General features: G+C 40.9%; 1 protein-coding gene across 2 annotated transcripts in view; it reads left to right on the top strand.

Annotated features, from left to right (window-relative positions):
* The window catches only part of LOC131041883 (magnesium transporter MRS2-A, chloroplastic), a 411,268-nt gene that overhangs the window by 297,263 nt on the left and 94,886 nt on the right, over positions 1-19,119 (top strand). For both annotated transcript variants that reach the window (XM_057975112.2, XM_057975111.2), the window contains exon 9: positions 1,915-1,960. In XM_057975112.2, coding sequence (XP_057831095.1) covers positions 1,915-1,960 — 46 coding nt within the window. The remainder of the gene's footprint in view (positions 1-1,914; positions 1,961-19,119) is intronic.

Raw genomic sequence — 19,119 nt, 5'->3', positions numbered from 1 at the left:
TAGTACCTGGGAGTAAAGTTGTAGCACCATGTGCTAAGGCTGTAGTATCTTGCTCCTCGTTGTCACTCTTTGAAGTATCAACAATTGTGTCATAACATCGGATGTAACTTCAATAAAATCCAATTTACCTTTTCACCGACAACTATGACCGGACTCCCATGGCTCTTTACAAGTGAAGCAGAACTTATGCAGCTCATTCTTGCTCTCAAAATGTAGCTTCTTATCATCTTCCTTGCATGGCTTGGCTAGAAATTTTAACTCTTGAGATGATTTCTTTCACTTGGTATTGGAATCCTCATGATTGTGCTTTCCCTTAGGGGTAGAAAACTCCATGTGGCGAGCTCTCTTGATGGCAGCAGTAAGAGTAGGAGGATCAAAGGCTTTAACCCAACCACGAAGTAGCTTAGTCAGCCCTTCCAGAAAAAGTACAACCAATCTATGGTCTGAAATGTCAGTGACCATAACTTAAAGCTTTTGAAATTCAGACACATGCATCTATCAAGCCTACTTATTTCAAATTAACCAACTCACAAAAATGTAATTCAGAATCTTTCTTGTCAAACATATCAATCAATCGTCGTGTGAAGTCGGCATATGAAGTAATGTGAGCATGTCCTAAGGTGCCCAATCCATGGTACCACCACACATGTGCTTTGCCATCCAAGTGAAGAGTAGCATACTTGGTTGCCTCCGACTCCATTGTCAGATTCAACTGGAAGTATGTATCCTACTTCTGCACCCATGAACGAACAGTGCAATGGCTAGATCCATCAAAGTTCGGAATGGACAATTTGCCCAACTTCCTCTGCAAATCTTTTGCCCACAGTTGGCTTCTCCCATTCCTGGGTCTATTCCTATAATGGTGCAAAAATCTGCTAAAGACATCACTACGTGAAACTCGTCTCTAAGTGCTTCATACACCCTTCAATAGTCTTCAAAGGTCTCCCGTCTCACCATCTTCCTGTTGCTGTGTTGCTCCTCTATGTGGTTCTGCCAAAAATGTGGGCATTAATGGCCTGGTACTTGTTCTAGTTTCTGCCCTAAAAGTTTGATTTCCTTCTCCTTGAGAATAATAAAATCACTATTTTCTAATTTGGTCAAAATTTAATACTTTTTTAACCAGACACAATTTTGGCATACACAAATGACAATAAAGGAGTTTCTTGTAACACAATCAGGTTTCAAATTGGGTACAACACATAGCAGCAGTACTTGTTGCTATATTGTTTTTAAGATTTTATACATTTTGTCATTTTGTAGTTGTAGCCTTATTGCGTTTTGTTGTACATGCAAATTGCCAATGAAAACTTAGATGAAAAAAATAATGTTTGTTAATTTGTATGTGAATTCTCAAGTCAGCTCTAATGTTATGTAATATGGTTATGTAATGAATATGGTGAATACTTATCATATGCATAATTGAAATTTTCTATATTTTAATCTTCATTCCCCCCAAAAAGGCTTCATGTCTTTTACCATGTCTGAAACACTTCCTCATGTTTCTTGCTATCCCCATTGTAGAAACAATGTGAAACATATAATATTTGTCTTCCAAGGACATACTGTATGATAATATATTGCCTTGCATCAAAAGCGTCAATAGATAAAAAGAGGACAACGTGTATGGTAAGAATCTAAGATATTACCTTCCTATACAAATCTTTACTATTTTCGTTGGTTCTTTAACTCAGGTCAAGAATATTATAAGAAATGGTGGTTCTCATTTCTTGTAAAACTAGTTTGTCTTGTATTTATCTCCTGTGAAAATTTATCATTTTGCGTGTATTACCTGTTCTAATGGAAAATAATTTCTAGTTAGGAAACTTTTGACCTGATGAAAATATGGAAAACCAATTTTTTTTTTTTTTAAATTTCCAAAATTCTCTGAATGTTTCTATATCTTGTCACGTGCAGAGGAAGAGGAAGAGATTGAAATGCTTTTGGAAAACTATTTGCAAAGGTTCTTATTCTCTCTCCTTCCAATTCTTTTGGATGTATGCATAAACCAACTTCCTTTTTGAATAATAATATCAGAGTTGGCCTCAAGCTATGTGAAAGTTAATGTTTGTGAACAACTGAGACATGAGAGTACTTAAGAGTTCACATTGTATGTCATTGAATTTCCCTGTCTACTTTCTCTACATGTCCATCCACTAAAAATGTGTAAGTGATTCCTTAGTTCCTTTATTTCATAAAATAATTAAAATTAGATGCCATGCATGATAACTAGATTTCTATCTCACAAGGTTTGAAATAGTTCCATTTGATCACTAAAACAAATCACCCGAGGAAAATGTCATCGTCCAAAAGCATAGCATCCCAAGGACATTTCATGTGTTAAAGTAGTTAAGAATAAGACTATCGCTGTCCAAGAAGAAAGAAATCGGTTTGATCAAGAGTTAATTAATTAATTAATGATATTGTTAGTAAACAAGGAAGAGATCCAATTAGACATGACTAATTAAGTTTGTTTGCAAGGGACATGGCTGTTGAGAGCTACAACTTCTCACATCATGCCCATTCGATGAATATTAATGGAGAATCGTAGACTCACCAAGAGGCATCTAGATTTGTTTTATACATTCACTTTAGACTTAGAGCACTCAAGGGAGCCATCAAACAGCCAAGTGAAAGGTGGTGTTTACCTACCCATTTGCAAGGCTAGGGACACATAAGCTGCTGTCTCAATTTTTGAACTTTCAAAAATAGGACAACCCTTAAATTGTTTTACTGAAAATTCGTACTCTTTGCCTCTTAGATGCATTTTTCAAGGCAATAACTTCTTCTATTGTGTGCATATAGTCATGTGCCCATATTATTGTCATCTTTCTGTAAGTTTTGGTTCATTTTTGTCATCTTTGTTTTTCATAACCATGCATTTTCGGGTTTTTGCTTAGGGGTTGCAAGTAAGGGAGCTTTTCTTGTATGTTGCAAGTTATATGTTAACTTGTAATCGGGTTAGGAAGACCCGATTACAAGTGTATTCATAACGTACTTGTAATCAGGCCTTCATAACCCAATTACAAGTTTATTTTAAATGTTATTTTTTGTTTTGAAAGACAAATGACTCAACATATTTGCAATCGGGTATTCATAACCCAATTACAAGAGTGTTTTGCATAAAGCGAAATGAGCCATATTAAACTTGCATCCAGCCTCTAGAAGCCTGACTTACTCTTCATTTTTGCTCTTCATAAAGACTCCATAATTACACACATACATGATTATAAGGACATCATTCAAGAAAGGCGATCGGATCAATATAAGGACCAGAAATTATACTCTTTCTTATATGGATTATAAACTGTAATGTCCCCTATTAGGAGGCTGCCAATTTCCCAATAATCAACACCCATTACTTAATATTATCATGCCTTAAATTAATTTATTAAACTAGATGACCATATATATTCATAGTACAATTGATAGTGGCTATATTCAAGCCCCAATTCTTACCTCCTTTCTAATCCTCAACCCTGGATGGGGATTTACTTGTCTAGGGCATGATGACACCACCTCCATAATTGGGCCCAGGTATTAGGAACATCCGTCCAGAACACCCTTGGGGCTCACCTAATTTGGGATGAATTTACTCCACCTCTCCTTATGGGCAGGGGGAATAGAAATGATTAAGTAATTGGGTGATGATTATACTAACTTCTCATGTATTATGAATATATATAACCCGGGGGTGCATCCCCGGCCTGAAAACCCTCGTCCCAGTCCCGAGGATGTTTCGGGGACTTGGGGACGGCCAGGGGACGTTTCCCCCCATCCCCAAATTGCCAAGAATTTAGAGGGGACGTCCTCGAAATGGGGGGATGTCTGCCCTACTTGTGGGGGACGTCTGTACGTCCCGAGGACGACTAGGAACGACTGGGACGTCCCCAATCCGTCCCGGGGACGACGAGACGTCTCCCACATCTAAGACTATTAAAACATATTAAAAAAAATTAAAAATGTCATATTTTCAATTTTTTTTTTTAATTTTCTAAAATGGGCCCCTATGAATTCAAATTGCTATTAAAAAAATTAAAAGGCAACATTAATTAAATTTTAAATTTATTAAAATTTAATTCATATCAAACCTTTAAATTAATTCATATTATAAATAGAAAATATTAAATTGTTAAATTAATTGTTAAACATTTAAAAATTTAAAATTAATAAATAATAAATTATAAATAGGAAATCAAAATAATAAAATATTAATTCATTAGTACTATTTTGATTTTCATATCGTAATTGACAATGAAACTATATGGCAACAGTGTAGCCTTTGGGCATTTTGACATTTTGTATGTTATTTCTTTAATATCTATTATGATATGCATATTGACAATGTGATTGAATTGAAATTCTGAATTATGAATGCATAGTTGCATATAAGTGAATGGAAATCACTTTTGCTGTATGTGCAGATGATTTGGAAGGATTAGAATTCAGAGTCAGTGTGTTGCCACATGTCACAATAGAAGAGGTTGATCGGATTGTGTCCAAGTTCATTGAATTCTCAGCTTCTCAACAGGAGAAGGGGGTGCAATCTTAAAAAATAGCACCTTGTGCCATTTGTCTTACATGCACTTGATATTAGTTTTATTTTGGGAAACCCTAATTAGGGCTAGGTTGTCTTAATCTCGACCATTGATCTTAGATCGATCTTGGCCATTCATTTGTTTTCAGAAACTCTATATAAACTCATTCTCTCATTTCATTTCATTGTGGAGAGATTTATGAAATTGTTGCATAGAGCTACTTGGATAATAAAAAAATCATTATCAATATTGTTTTGAAGTCTTATTGTTATCAAGTGGTTGCATGGTTGCATATTTTCTTCAACACTTAGAATAGATTTACTTTAAGTAATTTGCTTTGAAGTTAGATGAATGAAGGATTGATAGTTGAGATTGGTGAAATTTTGCTCATATTTTTGTTGGATGGATGATTTTCATTCAATGTGTAAAGTTAGCCTGAGCTTTTGATGTGGATGTTTAACTTCTACTTTGAGTAATATTGTTCAATTGTTGGTATTATTCGTAAGTGTGAAAATCTTAAGTACAACCCTAGAAGATTGCACCCGCTTTGTGTAGTTGTCCAAGTGTGACGAAACAAAGTGTCGTTACCGGTTTCACCCAAACTTTACCGTCTCTTGAGTTCATAGGAATAGCTTAGAAGTAGCATAGAATTCCTGAACCCTTATCCTTTTATCTTTCTTTGAAATCCCAAATCAGAAAATCCAAAAACAAAGAGCATCTATTGATAAATTCGCCCAAGTTCGGCTTGTGAATGATACTAGTTGTCAAGTGTAAGTCCCCCTTGTATTTCAGCACACACTACCCAAGAAGCTATCAACATAAAGTCGCTCATTCACACATATAGACCTTGGAGTCGCCTTGTAGTCTTTCTCGCAATCTTGGCACAAGTAGTGATTTTGTTCAGGAGAGGATAGAGTATCCTTGGATATTGTATTCTAATGTTCGGTATATTATAAAACGTACACCAATAGTTAGCTAAGTTTGTTAAAAGGACACTCATCCTATCACTGAAAATACCCCTGTTGTTTCAGAACCCAAGAACTTACCTAATAGCTTGGTGGCCATTCCATCAGCTATCTCAAGAAAGATAGAACCTTTCTATATTTCTCTACTAATTAATGGTTTCCAATTGAGTAATTGTGTTTTGGATTCTGGTGCTTTTGATAATGTTATTCCAGCTAAGGTAGCTCATGCCTTAGGATTAACCTTGACCAAAACTTTTGGTCATTGTTATTCTAGTGAAAATAAACAAGTGCCTCTAATTGGTCAAAGAAAAGATGCACAGTTCACGTTTGTAGCTTTTCCTGAGAAGAAGATTAAGATGAGTGTCCTAGTTGTAGACGTTCCCACTTCTTATGGAATGTTACTTGCTCGTAACTTTTGTAAAGATGTTGGGGGTGAGCTCAATATGGACATGACTTAAGCAAGGATACCTGTTAAGGGTATTGTGCTGAAATTAGTGCCTGAAAGAGAGACTAAGTACACGATGGTCAAGTCAAATGATGCCCACACCCAAATCCTTCTTGAATCTGCTGGATTTGGAAATTACTATCTCCATATTAATGAAGTTTTTGAGTTTGCTAAAGATTGGCCATCTGATGGTTCAAATTCTTCACTTCTTTTAGATAGTGAAAGGTTTGTTGATGCTAACGAGGATCAAGCATCAGAATAGGCTCTACCGAGTCCTATGTCATGGTTGAAGATACTCAATCTTCCTTTTTAGTGGAAGATGTTCAATCTCTCACTCAAGGAGAAGAAGTTCAGTCGTCTACCATGGCAAAGATGTTTCAATCTCCCACTGTGGTTGAAGAAGATACCAGTCCTCCTCAAGTTCCTTAAGATTCAGAAGAAGCAACAACCAGTAGCTCTAATGATACTAGTAGCTTTAATGATGTTTGGACCCTGGAGTTCGATGGGAGTTGTGCTAATGGGTTAGGGGCTGGAGTTGTTCTTATTTCTCCCAAGGGAGAGATCTTTCCTTACTCTTTTAAGCTACAGTTTGCAAACACCAACAACACAGCTGAATATGAGTCACTCTTGTTGAGTATGGATGTTGCTCGTAAAAGAGGAATCAAGAATCTTCATGCTCAAGGTGATGGGGAGTTGGTAGTTTGTCAGGTAAGAAATGTGTATCAGACAAGGAATGACAGGCTCAAGCACTACCGCAACCTAGTGTGGGATAATATTGAAAGTTTTGATGCTTTCAGTATCTTAGTTGTACCTCAGGAATATAATGATAGAGTTGATTCTCTTGCAATTTCAGCTACTCCCTTAATTCGACATCTTGATTTGGGTCAAGATAAGTATATCATTGAACTAATTTGCAGACCCAATGTGCCTGATAATTGGGATCATTGGCAAATTTTCAACGGTGATAAGCAAATTATAAATTTTCTACAAAATAAGGATAATTTCAATAATTTGTATTTTGAAGGAAGCAATTCTTCTTCTTCTTCTTCCAATTCAATGTCAAATACATGATTTGAATCAGATGAAGTGATCCTTCAATTGAAGGGGAATAAAATTACTAAAGGTCTAGTTTCACTTGAGAAACTGTTTTATAAGCATGATCGCTATATCAAGAAATAGTAGCAAGTCAATCCAGATTCTTCTATGGGATATGAGAAGTACAAAATTGGATCAAAAGATGATCCAAAGTTTGTTAATATTGGCAACAATTGCACTCCTGAAGAGAGAGATCATTTTATTCAACTCCTACATCAATACATGGATGTGTTGGCTTACTCCTAAGATGATCCCAAGTCCTTTCATCTTGAGGAAGTGCAACATGATATTCCTCTGAAGGCTAGGCAGTACTTGTCAGGCAGAAGCAGTGCCAATAAAATCCTAAAATCTCAGGTACTATTCTCTCATAAATTCAGAAGATACTGAACACACGGATTATTTTTCCTATCCACCATTCAGCGTGGGTAACAAATATAGTTCTAGTGCATAAGAAGAATGTAGAAATATGTATCTGTGTTGATTTCAGAAATCTCAATCACCTGTCACTAAAAGATAATTATCCTTTGCCAATAATGGATCAAGTGTTGCAAATGGTGACAAGAGCTCAAATGATGTCCGTGTTGGATGGATTTTCAGGCTACAATTAGATTGAGGGAAGTGAATCAGATCAGCACATGACTGTGTTTACTACTCCTTGGGGTACGTTGGCATATCGCAGGATGCCCTTTGGATTGATTAATGGAGGTGCTACCTTCCAAAGAGCTATGGACTTAGCCTTCCGTGGTATGGTTGGTAGGTGTATTGTTGTATATCTAGATGATCTCATTGTTTTCTCCAAAGATCGTGAGAATCATCTTTTTCATTTGCAAGACGTGTTGGAAAGGTGTCACAAGCACGGTATTTCCCTTAATCCTAAGAAGCCAATTTTTGGGGCTATAGAAGGTAAACTCCTTGGACATGTTGTGTCCAAAGAGGGGATCAAGATTGATCCATAAAGGATTAAGTCTATTCAGAATCTTCCTTTGCTTGCTAGTAAGACTGTTGTTCATTCTTTCTTTGGAAAGGTTAATTTTTTGCGTAGGTTCATTCCTGATTTTGCTAAGAAGACCCGTCATATCGTTGATATGATGAAGGGTAAAACTACTTTCTGCTGGAATCCAGAAGGAAAAGTTGCATTCGGTGAAATCAAGGAGGCGATAGCCCATGCACCCGTATTAGTTTGTCCAAACTACTCAAAGAATTTCATCATGTATAGTTATGCTTCTGAGCATACTATGTCTGCTATTTGGATGTAGAAAAATATAGAGGGAATTGAATCCCCTATTGCTTTCATGAGTTGTCTTTTCAAGTCTCATGAACTTAAGTATTCCACAGTTGAAAAGAATGCTTATGTTGTGGTAAAAGTGGTGAAGTATTTCAGGTTTTATATTTTGAATTCTCATACCTTGGTCTTGGTTCCTAATACAATAGTTAAGTCTATTCTTATGTAGCAAGATTTTGGTACAAAAGGAGGTAATTGGATTGCTAAAATCCAAGAGTATGACTTGGAAATCAAGCCTACTAAACTAGTTTGTGGGAAAGGGCTTTGTCAACTCGTTGTTGAGAATAATTTGGAGGAATAAGAGCAATATGTTTCAAAAGATCTTCCCAGAGTATTGTTTGTTAGTACAACTGATGAATGGTGTTCAAACATAGCCTATTTTCTAACTTATGGTGAGTGTCCAACACATTTGTCATTTAAGGAAAAGAGGAATATAAAGCTCAAAGCTGCAAACTTTGTTCTTTGGGACAGTGGTTTGTACAAGCGATCTATTGATGGTACTTTTTGTTGACGTGGCTAAAGTCGCATCACTGCAACTCTATCCGGCCAACACAAAATAGAATGTTCTTGCTGAGTATCCTATCCTCTCTTGTATAAGGAAGCCCTAATGCTACTTTTAATCGATCAAAGGGGACAACCTCAAGTTTCCAAATGTCAGTTCTTGACTGCGGGATAACTTAACGGTCGATGTGTTTTGCTGGGAGCACAAGGGGACTTATGTTTTGCAACAAGCTGGTTTGCATTTCAAGATTGCGAAATAAAAGCAAAAGGGAAGGGTTAAGAGACCTAAGATTAACAAGACTGGTATGCAGGTAGACAGATTCAACATAACCAATCCCTCCTTGGTCAGAATGGCTCACAACCTCGCAGAAACGGTGCAATCTTCAAGGGGACTTGGAAGATTTTCAGATTGCAGGTGCATGCCCAAATACCCAATTCTAGCGCAGCTCAGACGGACACCTGCAATTGAACTAAACACAAATTTAAAGGCTCAGACTAACCATACACAAGGATACACAATCAACATATCCTCAATGGTATGAACCTGAATCCATCAAATACCTGCACACCAAAAAGATCTATCTAAATTGCTGAAAGAAACCATGCAAACAGACTAAAACCAAGATGATAAACACCAAATCAATGTCCATTACAGTGATTCTAGCTGCTTGTTACAACAATTTCTGCAACATTTCTATGCTATTCCTAAAATCTAACTTTCTCCAAAACTCTAACCTATTCTAGCTGCATAAAAATCTAACTCTTTACAAAAGAAAGGCCTCTGCCTTTTATAGATTTTACATATTGAATCAGAGGTCAGGATGGGCTGCATCCAAGGGTTGCAATCTGCCTTCCAGAAGCATGGCAGCTTTAACCCATGCCTAGTCAATTCTCAGTTATCCCTTCAACCACCCTTTCAACTACCTACCACTATTTGGCTTCAACTCGGTCCACCTAGTAGTTGGGGATAACTGACCTGTGTTCCACTTTGTTTCAAAATACCTTGAGCGGGACCCACATGCAGCTTTACATTAAACAATTTCAGTTTTTTAAACTGAATTTTTGGAATTTTTTCAGTTGAATGTTCTTCAAAGAATGCACATTTGTAGCATTTTGAATGTTCTTCGGTCTTTGGTCTCGGTGGTGGACTTCAACTCTGTTTGGTGATGGCGCGCTTCTCCGTGCTTCGTCTTTTCGACCTTGCGCCCTGCAACACGTTCTTCATTCTTGCTTCCTGGCGTCGCTCACGGTTGTGTCTCCAGTATTTCTTCCTTTGGTGTTGGTCGTGATCAAGGCTCCTTGATGTTTCAGGCCTTCTCCTGGTTCTTCCAGACGATGCCTGCAAACAATCAAGTTCTACCCGGATCAATCATTCTAAAAAATTAAATAGATTAATTTAACAATCATTAAATTTAACTTTAAATGCCCCTTTTCTCCAATATGAAGTTTGGTCCTTGCTCTTGATTCGCTCTCTTACTTGGACGAAACTCGGGCCTTCTACATGTTTTGAACGATTTTGGCTTTCAAGTGAAATGTCCAACATGCTCGGGTTTTCGGACCTTTGAAGCTCTTTGAGGGATGTTCATACACACTTTGCAACACTTTCAGAGTCAAATTTTGAGCTACGTGGTCTTTTTACGAGATTCGGAATTTTGCTCTTCCCTTTTGGTTTATGAACTTTCTTTACGCGATTTTGGTCTATAAGACTAAAACGCGAGACCTCACTTTGTTTTCTAGTTTTGGCTTAGATAGGAATTTTGAAAGTCTTATCTCACATTTTGACCTTGGAGGCCGATTTTAGCCTTTTTCTAATATTTCTGACGTAGTTTGCCAATTTCGGCCTAGAGAGGCTTTGCAAACTTCAAACTTTGTTCTACATTTCGGCCTAAATGCCGATTTTGCAAGCTTGTTCTAGTTTTCGGCCAAGTTAGACCTTTTGCGCGACTTTGTTCTGTATGCCCTTCCCCTCTTGATGAATCTCGGCTTACCTGGTGAAATAGTGCAATTTTAGCTCTGTTTTTTTGAATGCCCAACCCTTGGAATGCAATGTCGGGTTATTTCTTGGCGATTACAGGCAAAGAACTGACTTTACCCTCTACGTTCTGCCTTCATCAACACCAAACTCGAGGTTTTCAGGAGAAATGAGCGATGTTGCTGCAAATTGCGTGACTTTATTTGCAAACCTTGAACACCTCTCTTACCTCATGAAATTCGCGCATTTCTCATCTCCTTTTGCGCGATTTAGGTTTTGAAGACTTTCAGTCAAATCAGGGAATGCGCGAACTTGAACCTTGATGTTTTTTGGCCAAAGAGGTGAGATTGCACGATGATAACCTTCTCATTAGTCTTCAAACTTCGGGCAAATTGGTGTCTTTGCGCGACTTAGACATCTTTTCGGTTTCAGCCAAATGAGCTTGATTGCGAGATTTGGCGATTTTCAGCCTTGATAGTCAAAATGTGTGAACTTGAAACTTAATGTTTTTTGGCCAAAGAGGTGAGATTGCATGATTTGGGAAGCTTTTGTTATATTCGGCTTTAAAAGCCGATTTTGGGAGCCATAGTCATTTTTGTATTTAGGCCTTAAAGAGTGTTTGAGAGTCTATCATTTTCGGCTCAGGAGCCAAAATTGTGAACTTAACATTTTGGCTTGTTTGTGCGAACTTTCTCCTTTGTTTATCTTTGTCTTATGAACTGATATTGTGAACTTAACATTTTTTAATCTCCTTTTCGGCATTTTCGACTATATTGTGGGCTTTTGCAATTTTCTTATGTTTTGCCATTTTCGGCTTAGAGGTCGATTTTGTGAGTTTTAGCCGTTTTCACTTTTTCGACTTAGGAGATGATATTTTCGCGATTTCCTTATTTTGTCGTTTTCGGCCTAAATCATCATTTTGGGGAGATTTTGAACTTAACGTCTTTTGGGTCTTAAGGAGAGACTCGGCAATTTTCGAACTTTGGCCTTGGAGGCCGATTTTAATTTCTTCCTATTATTCCGACCCTTTAAACCGATTTTAAGAGTTTTATGACTTTGCAATTTTGCTTTGTAGGCCGATTTTGCCTTCAATGTTGGAATTTCAGCCTTTGGGGCCGATTTTTTAGGGATTTAGTTCTCACTTTGGGCTACTTGGCCGACTTATGAGTGGGTTTAGAGACACATTTTCAACTCGGCTTCAGGAACATTTTGCACACTTTTCAAGACTTCAAATTTCGGGCCAAAAGGCCGAATTGCAAGATTTTGCCTTGACTTAAGTTTTGAGTGATCCTCATTTCTCAAGTTTAATTCCTACTAGGTTAACTTGGCCATCTGGTTTAGATGTGAGATCTTGCCTCCTCCCTTTCAAAGTGTGAATTCTTCAGAATCTAAGACTCAGGCTAGCTCAACCTTGAGAAGGATTGCTTCCTTAATGCCTCAAATTCTTAACTGTTGCAACTCCTCTTTGCGAATTACTAGAACTTCCTACTCAAGACCTGAGCGAGGACGAGATGAGAAAACAAAGAAAGGGGGACCCTATTGACGACGGGGAGTGTGTGCAAGGCACAACAAATGGCGACTCTGCTAGAGAAATGTTTCCAATCATTTTAGGGACGTTAGTCTGGATCGAACCCAAAATCTTTGGTATATACCCCACAAAACAACCCAAATGAGAAAAGACAGATTCAAAGTAAAAATGAGGTCGCAAACTAAATCAAGTCACCAACCTTGAAAATCAAGTGTGTGCAGTGAAGTTCATTCCAGCTTGAAGAAAATTGAGATATCATCGTTCAATCAAGACAAGTTATGCGGGACAAGTGTAACTTCAAAAGCAAGCTGGATATTGCCTTGCTACCAGCGAGTGTTCAGAGCCCCGATGAGGTTATCGCCTGTAAGCTCACATAGATTGCTCTATTTCCGGTAGATATATATTTTTTTGTTTTTCGATACCGACAAAGGTGTCTGCATTCCCAAAGCCAAGCATTTTTTATATTTCTATGCTTTTGATTTTTTTTTTCTTTTTATTTTTCTTTTATTTTCACTTTTTCACATTGGTTGGTAAGCAGCAAAGCCTACGTGGGATTGAGCGTTACAGTGGTCGCTAAAGCAGAGCTTCAAATTTTCACTTGTGATGATTTCCCTTTGATAAAATGACAGACCTAAGCGACTTTAAGCGTTTAAATGTGCGGTGATCACAACATTGGCGACAAAATGCAGTAAGCAACTAGATTTTTAGAACAACAAATTCTTAAACCAAATGGACCAACTACGGGAGCAACCGTCAATTAGGTGCTCTACCAAAGTCGACAGCCAAGAAATGAGCTGGAAAAACTTCCCGACTTTGTACGCCAATGCTAGGAAAAGCAAACAAACCCCTTGCAAAATTGATAGGAAGACAACCTTTTCCGAAAGGACACCTACACTACAGCAAAGCAAACTAACTAAAGCAGAAAAACAGGGAAACTAAGATAGCAACATAAAACAAACTACTCTAAAACAGGAAATAAAATCCTAAACTAACTATGTACAAGAGAGACTGGCTGTACAAAATGTGGACTATATGCATGCGTTCCCGACCCAGGATGATTTCGCAGTATGTGTAGCAATAACAGGGCAAGGGGAACAGTTCTAAGTCTGGCTTGTTTGTCTTTATACTCTGAAAAGAAAATTTTTAGTGGGCCACTCTCGAGTTTAACCAGGACATAGGGCAAAATTATCAGTTGGGGAAGTTCATTAGGTCTGTGGTTAATCCATTTACGAGTTGTTTTCCCAAAATATTCAAAATCAAACTGAACATTTTCAAAATTAACAGCAAGAGGGAAAGAAACAACCTGGCATGTTTCTGAGTCGTGCAGGGTGTCGTGCGGTGGAAGATCTTTAGCAGCTTCAAGAGGTCGCCACTGGTGGTGCAGCATCCCGCTTGCATCCGGCTCATGCAAATCAGCATCAGGCTCTTCATTGGGTTGCACAGGTTGAAAATCAGTCTGGACTACGAACTTGAACTCAGGAAAGATGGGTGCATTATCCATCAGTGCATCTTCAGGTTAGTTCTAAGTTTGGCTTGTTTGTCTTTATACTCTGAAAAGAAAATTTTTAGTGGGCCACTCTCGAGTTTAACCAGGACATAGGGCAAAATTATCAGTTGGGGAAGTTCATTAGGTCTGTGGTTAATCCATTTACTGGTTGTTTTCCCAAAATATTCAAAATCAAACTGAACATTTTCAAAATTAACAGCAAGAGGGAAAGAAACAACCTGGCAAGTTTCTGAGTCGTGCAGGGTGTCGTGCGGTGGAAGATCTTTAGCAGCTTCAAGAGGTCGCCACTGGTGGTGCAGCATCCCGCTTGCGTCCGGCTCATGCAAATCAGCATCGGGCTCTTCATTGGGTTGCACAGGTTGAAAATCAGTCTGGACTACGAACTTGAACTCAGGAAAGATGGGTGCATTATCCATCAGTGCATCTTCAGGTTGCATGAACCATGCGGCTTTATGCACTTTTGTCAGCATATCCTCAAATATTACGGACTCTTCGATTGATTGGTCCTCAAAAATGTCTTTAACGGACTCTTGGACTGCATCGTCCATTGGCAAGGCTGCTGCAAACCGCTCTTTAGTGTTTGGCTGCTCTACGAGGTGCACTTGATCTGCATCTTCAACACTGTCTTCCTCAGGTGCAGGGACATCACAGTCATCTTCTGTCACATCTTCCTTTGGCACAAGGACAGCAAAATCGTTCACTGCCATAGTCTGATTGACTGGTTCATATTGCTCAGCACTTGGTAACTCCATCTCTAAATCATCAGGGAGTGCGGCACTGTAGTGATTTTGCGTCCGTCTATACTCTTCTGCAGAGAGGTAGGCACTCCACACTTTGTTGGTGATGCTCTCCTCTGGCTCTTCTGGTAGTTCATATTGGGCTTTAACTTGACTAACTACCTCCATGCATAGCGAGCAGTTGAAGATTGAAATTCAAACTCAAATGCCTCCAAATTCCCCCTCGAATTTGCATTTCATTTCCCCCATGGTGGACCCAAGAATGGCGCCATATCCAAGTCAAAAACACGACTAGGAAGAAGACCACGATTTTTGGCATGAAAGTATATTTTGTCAAATAAAATGAAGTCCCCACATTCACTTAGGTGTCCCTTCTTAACACAAAATAATTTGCCTAGGCACTTAGGAAAAAATCATATTATGCACAATTAATATCAATAATCAGTAATAAAATAATTAAATATTAAACCTTAGGATAAGGAAATAATATTTAATTAAATAACTTATAACTCCAATACTGATTATCACAAAAATCAAGGATGAAGCTAAGCAATGAAGACCTGAACTGTGCTAGATCAGGACCATATCCAAGACTGCCAAAAATAAAAATGCCCAAACTACCACTTACTAAAAATAGTAAGTCATGAAATACTGCTCCAACAATCATGATCTTCGCACCCAGAGAAATAGCTTGGAACTCAGTGAGACTATACCATCCCGACAGCCAAACCCTAACTTACTAAAATTAGTAAGTTCACATTTCACCAAAGAGTCAACTGCATGTTATGCCACACTGGAGTCCATGGAAAACCTAGAAGGAAACCACAAGCAAAACTGAAGAATTCCCTCCTGACGAACCCTGACAAGCTCGAGCAGAACTCCACAAAAGATGGAAACCCTAATTCTCCTTTCCACATAGCCTACGGGTCTCCGGAATAGGCCAATGGACCACTGAATGCATAAACACTAAGAAGGGGACATTACAGGAGGCCATTCCGGTGAAGCATGCTACTTCAGAAGTGGTATGTAGATTTCTCAAGGAGAATATTGTTTGCCCTCTCGGGTAAACGGTTAAATGCAGAACGTAAATGCACAGAACATAATGGAAATATATTAAATAACCAACCTCTGTATTAATTCAACAGTCCATGTACATCAAGTGCTTATAACATTACATCTGACATGACTAACATGATCCTCCTTCGAAGAAAAGGTACACAATGTATAATACCCGAAGGGGCGCGACACAACCGTCGCGACTCCAACTACCTACCCGTCGGCTAACTAACTGACCACCGTAACTCATTATTACCGACGACAACATAAACATAATATACCAACATAACATAATGATTATTCCCGTCAACATCATCCCCCCCAAGAAAAGAAGTCGACTCCGACGACTTAATACAAAATAGAGATGAACGGCAGGAACTACTGACGCCAGTCGGGCCTGGATCTTATACACTTGTTGCGTCCTCGCCTAAAAACCCTTTTCTGCTACCATCCGATGCTCAAGTGTGGATTTCACCAATATTGCTTCCTTTGCCAGCACAGTCCTCCTGTGCCTACCCCAAACTTGTCTGCAAAACACGTTTTTCAGTCTCAGCTTCCACCAACTGCTACTCAGATGATACTGTCTCCCTAGCCAATTTGTCCTCGATAGCCACCCGTGCTGCTCTCCCGGCATCCAACTCCTAGGTACGCTGAACTAAGTCTCACGCGACTATTGCCTCCAACCTGGTGGTCAGCTCCTCCTGAGCCCTCTGTGCATCCACCAAGGCAACCTCACGTCCAGTCGAGACATACTCCGAGTTCCTCAAAGCATACCTATCATGCCTAGAGGTGGCCACAATCCGCTGGCACAAATGCTAGGAGACACCTCAAATCCTCCATCACACTCCCCAAAGGCTAAAAACTGAACAGAATAACTCCTTGGTGTCATACAACTGTGCGGACCTGCAATGCCTTCCCTCAAACTCTGTTTGTTCCCAACCTCCAAATCCGTTTCCCTCTACGGCTTATGGCTTCCCTGCCAATGCTTAGCTGCGGGCACAACACTTCCCGTGGTCTTCTGTAGCTCAAAATAAACTGGGGGTCTGGGGGCAACGCCCCCAGCGGGGTCGAGGGGCAGCGCCCCTCGCGGGGTCCTGGGGCAGCGCCTTCTTCCCTTTACCCCTTGCTGTGCGGTGATGGCGGTGTGCGGGGTTGTTTTGTTCTTCGTCGCGGTGGTGTTGTGCGGCGTCTTTGATGATTGGCGGCGTTTTAATCTTCCGCGGGCTGCTTGGTGACCGCCTTCGGTGGCTCCCACCGCACGGTGGCTCCCACCGCACGATGGTGCCACCGTCGGTGTTTCCACCACACGGTGGTGCCACCGCCGGTGATGCCACCGCACGATGGTGCCACCGTCGGTGCTTCCACCGCACGGTGGTGCACCATCCACCGCACAGTGGTGTCACCTTGTCACCTTGGTCCCACCGTACGGTGGCCATTTTCCCCTTCTTTTTCTTTTTTTTTTTTTTTTTTTACCGTACGGTCGCTGTCGTACGACCGTGCGATTTTTTTTTCTCTCTCTTTTTTTTTTAAAGTTGTCTAGAGAGTCTTCGACTCGGGTCCCCTGTCTCTGGGATCGCTCTTCATCCTTCTCGATTGTCCTCGCCCAAAAGTCTCCTGCTTTTGTCCCGTGCCTCTCGAGTCGCTTGCCCGGCCTCTTAGGTCCCCCTCCATCCTCTCGGGTCCCCCTCCGGGCTCTCGGGTGTCTGTCCGGCCTCTCGGGTCCCCTGTGCGCTTCGCGTGGTAAGGTTTCAATTTGTACCCGTTGGTGGCCAATCTATTTTCAATGGCCATTGGAAGACCTGGAACCACAAATTCTACAGGGACCACGACCTCCTTCCCGTACATAAGAAGAAGAAGGATAATAAAGATTTTGAAGGCTGCGGCCTTCCACACAGGGTTCCAATCGTTGCCGACACTCTTCGGATTATTTACGTCGCCAGGGTTTGGGGCGTCTCGCTTCCAATATTCTTTGTATTCTGGCAGGTACACCTCTGTTGGTTGCTCTGGTTCCTCTACTTCGAGCCTATAGCTTTGGAACATTTCGTAATCCTCCATTTGCTAGTGGAAGAGCCCATTAAGTGAGCATACCTCATCTTCAGAACATCCTTCCAATTCGAGCACCCCTTCACTGTTCGGCTCCATCGCGTTCTTGCCCTTGCTTTCATCGGGGCCCCCTTCCCTTTTATTAGAGTCCTCTGAGTCCGAGTCGGAAGAGGCGAGCTCTTCGCCGACATCTTGGGTGTGTAGGTCAATGGTATATTTCCGCCCTCCCTTCTCCATGGAAAGTGTATTTTTCTTCCAGTTGTGGTTTACCCTCGCGTTGATCAACCATGCTCTCCCCAGGATGGCATCATAGCCTTTCTTCTTCGAGGGAATAACCACGAAATCTAACAAGAATGGTTGCGTACCAATTGTCACTTGCTGGGCCATCAACAGGCCGAGTGGCTTAATGCCGTGTTGGTCCGCTCCCACCAGGTTGAATGTGGGTGGCCACAGGGTGGGCTTCCCCAGCCGCTTCCATGTTTCTTCTGGTAGTACATTCACCCCAGATCCACCGTCCACAATGGTGTCCTTCAGAATGGTCCCATGGATACCCATTTCTACCACAGCTGGGTGTCTACCACTGCTCAAGGCTAGTAACATCGGGTCAGTCGAAGGGCTGACGGAAACCTCCACCTGTGGTGTACTCTTCAAAGCGGTGGCGGGAACCCCTACTTGTGGTGCACTCGACGATGCGGTGGCGGGAACCCCTACCTGTGGTGCACTCGACGATGCGGTGGCGGGAACCCCTACCTGTGGTGCACTCGACGATGAGGTGGCGGGAACCCCTACCTGTGGTGCACTCGACGCTATGGTGCTTTGCACATTGGTGAGGATGGCAGTCCTCAATTGTGGCATAGAGTCTAGAAGGTCTTTTACCTTTATCGGCACCTCCATCTGCAAGATTTGCCCAATGATGTTATTTTCCGCTTCCGTACGGGATGATGTACTCGCCACCTCGTTGTCCCGTCGTTCGGTCGTCATCTCACGTTCAATATTGGCCTTTGCCTCCCGTAATCTCTCCTTCTCCGTACGGGGGTCGGGATAAGTGGCTTTTTTCGTCTGGGCGCGGGTGATCGCCAGTACTTCTTTCTCACCAGTCTTCTCAGCCTTCTCAATGTTGAGGAGATTAACCCCTGCCTGCGGGCAATTTGCATCCTCATGGTCGCCTGGCCCACACCAACGGCAGAGGTGCTGAGGGGTGGCTTCCTTCGTGCAATCACGGGCGAAGTGCCCCCATTGATTACAGGCCCTACATTGGATAATTGGCCGGCCCTTGGCGTCATACTGGATACGGCTTCCGTTATTGTTATTGTTGCTATTCCTTCCGCCGCCGCGTCTGTTGTCCCGGTATCCTCCAGATGATGCCGTTGTGTTAGTATGTTGGCCGGTACCCGCTGGTGCGGATGTTGTGGCCTGCTCCGTGAACAACACCTGGTTCGTGCTTCGGGTTTTC

The sequence above is a fragment of the Cryptomeria japonica genome, chromosome 1, assembly GCF_030272615.1.
Source record: "Cryptomeria japonica chromosome 1, Sugi_1.0, whole genome shotgun sequence".
NCBI classification, from domain to species: domain Eukaryota; kingdom Viridiplantae; phylum Streptophyta; class Pinopsida; order Cupressales; family Cupressaceae; genus Cryptomeria; species Cryptomeria japonica.
The sequence above is the reverse complement of the archived record's forward strand: the minus strand, read 5'-3'. Positions and strand labels throughout refer to the sequence as shown.